Source organism: Tachysurus vachellii, chromosome 17 (genome assembly GCF_030014155.1).
Source record: "Tachysurus vachellii isolate PV-2020 chromosome 17, HZAU_Pvac_v1, whole genome shotgun sequence".
Lineage (NCBI taxonomy): Eukaryota > Metazoa > Chordata > Actinopteri > Siluriformes > Bagridae > Tachysurus > Tachysurus vachellii.
The window spans coordinates 1,835,001-1,840,000 of record NC_083476.1 but is presented as its reverse complement, the minus strand read 5'-3'; the positions used below and the strand labels follow the sequence as shown (position 1 = coordinate 1,840,000).

Sequence of the window (5,000 nt, the reverse complement as noted above, 5' to 3'; positions counted from 1 at the left end):
ATTCAGGCGGTGGGTTTCAGCTGCGTCCCCAGCAGTAAGGACGAGGACGGCCTGGTGGCTCTGGCCGTCAATAAGAAGGAGGTGGACATTCGCAGTCAACAGCAGCATCTGGTCGAGTCTCTGCACAAAGTCCTGGGTGGAAACCCGACGCTCGCTGTGAACGTTGAGGGAGTTAAAGCTCTGCCCGATGACCAGTCAGTGTCCATCACACTCAGTGTCCATCACACTTCCCTCTCAGATTCACCTGCTTTTACTCTGTGCCACGGACACGCGTCATTATAATCGCTAATATTATTTGTACCCCTCCTGTTCTGCGCTGCCAACTCTTGATCCTGATTGGTCAGAAGGTGTTGGTTCATCTTTTAATGAGGATTATTATTGTGTTATTATAATGATTATTATTATTATTATTATTAACACCTGATTTCTAGAGACTTCCAGGTTCGTTAATATCCACATTATTAGGGAAGGAGTCTCCGGTGTCGGTGCTCTGTAACGTTCAGGGGTAAAGCCCTGAACTCTTCGGCGTCTTCGGGACGGAGTTGTCGACCAGCCGCTCGTGTTTAGCTTCCGTAGCCTCAGTGAGAAGAAGAAGTGGGTCGGTGATAATAAACGTATAAACGAATCAAATTCATTTTAGATGATTCATGTGATTCATTCTGATTCATCTCAGCATCACGACACTGATTCGTTTCCCAGAACCGCACGTCTCAGTGTTTTACTTCGTGCACTATTACGTATATAAACCATTACTAGCACATGGCCTGAAGAGAACTATAAGGATCATTACAGATATGTACGTTAATAATAACGATTAGGATAAAAGTTTAAACCACGTGATCGATCTGTGTGCAGGACCGAGGTTATAATCTACGTGGTGGAGCGCTCGCCCAACGGGACGTCCAAACGGGTTCCTGCCTCCACGCTGTTCAGCTACGTGGAGCAGATCAACATTAAGAGCCAACTGCAGCAGCTCGGGGTGTTAATGAGCGTCCCTCGGACCGCTCTGTCTCCTGCGCAGCTCAAACAGGTGCTGCAGAATCCTCCTGCAGGTAAACACCACTTACACATGTGTGTATCAGATACACACACTAACCCCCTCCTGCAGGTAAACACCACTTACACATCTGTGTATCAGATACACACTTTAACCCCCTCCTGCAGGTAAACACCACTTACACATGTGTATCAGATACACACACTAACCCCCTCCTGCAGGTAAACACCACTTACACATCTGTGTATCAGATACACACTTTAACCCCCTCCTGCAGGTAAACACCACTTACACATCTGTGTATCAGATACACACACTAACCCCCTCCTGCAGGTAAACACCACTTACACATGTGTATCAGATACACACACTAACCCCCTCCTGCAGGTAAACACCACTTACACATGTGTATCAGATACACACACTAACCCCCTCCTGCAGGTAAACACCACTTACACATCTGTGTATCAGATACACACTAACCCCCTACTGCAGGTAAACACCACTTACACATGTGTATCAGATACACACACTAACCCCCTCCTGCAGGTAAACACCACTTACACATGTGTGTATCAGATACACACTTTAACCCCCTCCTGCAGGTAAACACCACTTACACATGTGTATCAGATACACACTTTAACCCCCTCCTGCAGGTAAACACCACTTACACATGTGTATCAGATACACACACTAACCCCCTCCTGCAGGTAAACACCACTTACACATCTGTGTATCAGATACACACTTTAACCCCCTCCTGCAGGTAAACACCACTTACACATCTGTGTATCAGATACACACTAACCCCCTCCTGCAGGTAAACACCACTTACACATGTGTATCAGATACACACACTAACCCCCTCCTGCAGGTAAACACCACTTACACATGTGTATCAGATACACACTTTAACCCCCTCCTGCAGGTAAACACCACTTACACATGTGTATCAGATACACACTTTAACCCCCTCCTGCAGGTAAACACCACTTACACATGTGTATCAGATACACACTTTAACCCCCTCCTGCAGGTAAACACCACTTACACATGTGTATCAGATACACACTTTAACCCCCTCCTGCAGGTAAACACCACTTACACATGTGTATCAGATACACACACTAACCCCCTCCTGCAGGTAAACACCACTTACACATCTGTGTATCAGATACACACACTAACCCCCTCCTGCAGGTAAACACCACTTACACATGTGTATCAGATACACACTTTAACCCCCTCCTGCAGGTAAACACCACTTACACATCTGTGTATCAGATACACACACTAACCCCCTCCTGCATGTAAACACCACTTACACATGTGTATCAGATACACACACTAACCCCCTCCTGCAGGTAAACACCACTTACACATCTGTGTATCAGATACACACACTAACCCCCTCCTGCAGGTAAACACCACTTACACATGTGTATCAGATACACACACTAACCCCCTCCTGCAGGTAAACACCACTTACACATGTGTATCAGATACACACACTAACCCCCTCCTGCAGGTAAACACCACTTACACATCTGTGTATCAGATACACACACTAACCCCCTCCTGCAGGTAAACACCACTTACACATGTGTATCAGATACACACACTAACCCCCTCCTGCAGGTAAACACCACTTACACATCTGTGTATCAGATACACACACTAACCCCCTCCTGCAGGTAAACACCACTTACACATGTGTATCAGATACACACACTAACCCCCTCCTGCAGGTAAACACCACTTACACATGTGTATCAGATACACACTTTAACCCCCTCCTGCAGGTAAACACCACTTACACATGTGTATCAGATACACACTTTAACCCCCTCCTGCAGGTAAACACCACTTACACATGTGTATCAGATACACACACTAACCCCCTCCTGCAGGTAAACACCACTTACACATGTGTATCAGATACACACACTAACCCCCTCCTGCAGGTAAACACCACCTACACATCTGTGTATCAGATACACACTTTAACCCCCCTAATGCAGGTAAACACCACTTACACATCTGTGTATCAGATACACACTTTAACCTCACACACACATACACACACATTACACCTACTGCAGTTACACATCACTTCCTTACACATCTGTATATCAGCAACAAGCTTTAACCCCACACACACACACACTACACCTACTGCAGTTACACATCACTTCCTTACACATCTGTATATAAGCAACACGCTTCCCCCCCCCCCACACACACACACATACACTACACCTCACCTTTACCACCAGGTACAGTAGATCAGCCAGACTCACGTCAGACTGTTTATATAAAGGTGGAAGCTTCTTCATGCTCGTGTCTCCTGGCCTCTGTCTCATCACAAGGATTTTAAGTTAATGGTTTTATTTAGTTTCAATTCACTCCTGTGTGGTTTAACATTTCTGTTTGTTTTTTTTCCCTCCAGGTGTCGATCCAATCATATGGGAGCAGGCTAAAGTGGACAATCCTGACCCTGAGAAGTAGGTTTCTCCATCCTCATGTTCCTGACTTTCATTTATAACTCTTTCGTTATAACATTTTGTTATGACGACGACGTTATCAGACTTTTATTGTTATTAATAGCCGATAACGTCTTCGTCTCTTTTTGAAGAAGAAAAAGCTGTTTGATGTCTGATTTTTTTATTTTTTTTTCCTTTTAAAAAAGAAGCACTTAAAATACAGTGGGGGAAAAAATCAGAAGCTGTAACAGTGCTTCAGCTTTTAACACAAACGCACTTCAAATGTTCTGAGCTGTAAATGTAGATAGCAAAATAAATACAATTCTAGTTCCAAATCTAGTTTTTTTTACAGGATGGTCTCTGATATCCGACGCACTTCCGTGTGTGTTTGTGTGTGTGTTTGTGTCGATCTCCTGGTCCTTGCTATCAGCTCGGCACCTTCTCTAACGTCCCGCTTTTCCCCCAGACTCATCCCGGTGCCCATGGTCGGTTTTAAGGAGCTGCTGCGCAGGCTGAAGATTCAAGAACAGATGACTAAACAGCACCAGACCAGAGTAGACGTGAGTCCAAACACGAGCAGATGCTCTCCGACATCCACAACGTACGAACACGTTAAGCCGGTTTTGTTTCAGATCACCGCTTGTTGTAACGTTAGAGTTCGTCAGTGAGATTATCTGCGGCTGTTAACACCGTTATCCCTAATGAGAGAGAGAAGCTCTGAGGAACCAGACTCAGAAAGGGAGCTGTTAATAAATCATTACAGAAGAGCATCGACAAACAGGGCTGCGGATTCCTCAGACGAGCTCAGGACTGTGTTTAACGTTAGAAGTGACAGTGACGTGACGTACGGCTAAGTACGGTGACACATACTCAGAATTTGTTCTCTGCATTTAACCCATCCAAAGTGCACACACACACACCGTGAACACACACACACCGTGAACACACACCCGGACCAGTGGGCAGCCCGGACCGGGGAGCAGTCGGGGGGTTCGGTGCCTTGCTCAAGGGCACCTCAGTCGTGGTATTGCTGGCCCCAGACTCGAACCCACAACCTTAGGGTTAGGAGTCAAACTCTCTAACCATTAGGCCACGACTTCACTGCAGCTCCACATCTGTACCGACACACAGGGGCGGATACACGTCCGGGTGGATACTCGTTTTTTTAAATCTCCTGTTACGTCTCCCGTGTGCAGATCATCGCCACAGACATCAGTGAGCTTCAGAAGAACCAGGCCACCACCGTGGCCAAGATCGCTCAGTACAAGAGGAAGCTGATGGACCTGTCACACAGAGTTCTGCAGGTAAACACCTCACCTTAAACTTTACCTGTTAGAAGTAAATAACAGACCCATTGCCAGCCAATCAGAAATGAGGAGCTTCCACATATACACGGAGAAAGACATGAAATGAATCTTGTGTGTGTGTGTGTGTGTGTATGTGTGTGTGTGTGTGTGTGTGTGTGTGTGTGTGTGTAGGTGCTAATCAAACAGGAAATTCAGCGGAAGAGCGGCTAC

The 5,000-nt window shown here is 45.9% G+C and overlaps 1 protein-coding gene across 4 annotated transcripts in view; it reads left to right on the top strand.

Moving 5' to 3' along the window:
- nup54 (nucleoporin 54) overlaps window positions 1-5,000 on the top strand; it is a 14,491-nt gene that overhangs the window by 4,420 nt on the left and 5,071 nt on the right. For all 4 annotated transcript variants that reach the window (XM_060890956.1, XM_060890957.1, XM_060890955.1 and 1 more), the window contains 6 exons: window positions 7-194; window positions 856-1,052; window positions 3,450-3,504; window positions 3,950-4,043; window positions 4,680-4,787; window positions 4,962-5,000. The exon at window positions 4,962-5,000 is cut by the window's right edge and continues 81 nt beyond it. In XM_060890956.1, the coding sequence (XP_060746939.1) occupies window positions 7-194; window positions 856-1,052; window positions 3,450-3,504; window positions 3,950-4,043; window positions 4,680-4,787; window positions 4,962-5,000 (681 nt within the window). The remainder of the gene's footprint in view (window positions 1-6; window positions 195-855; window positions 1,053-3,449; window positions 3,505-3,949; window positions 4,044-4,679; window positions 4,788-4,961) is intronic.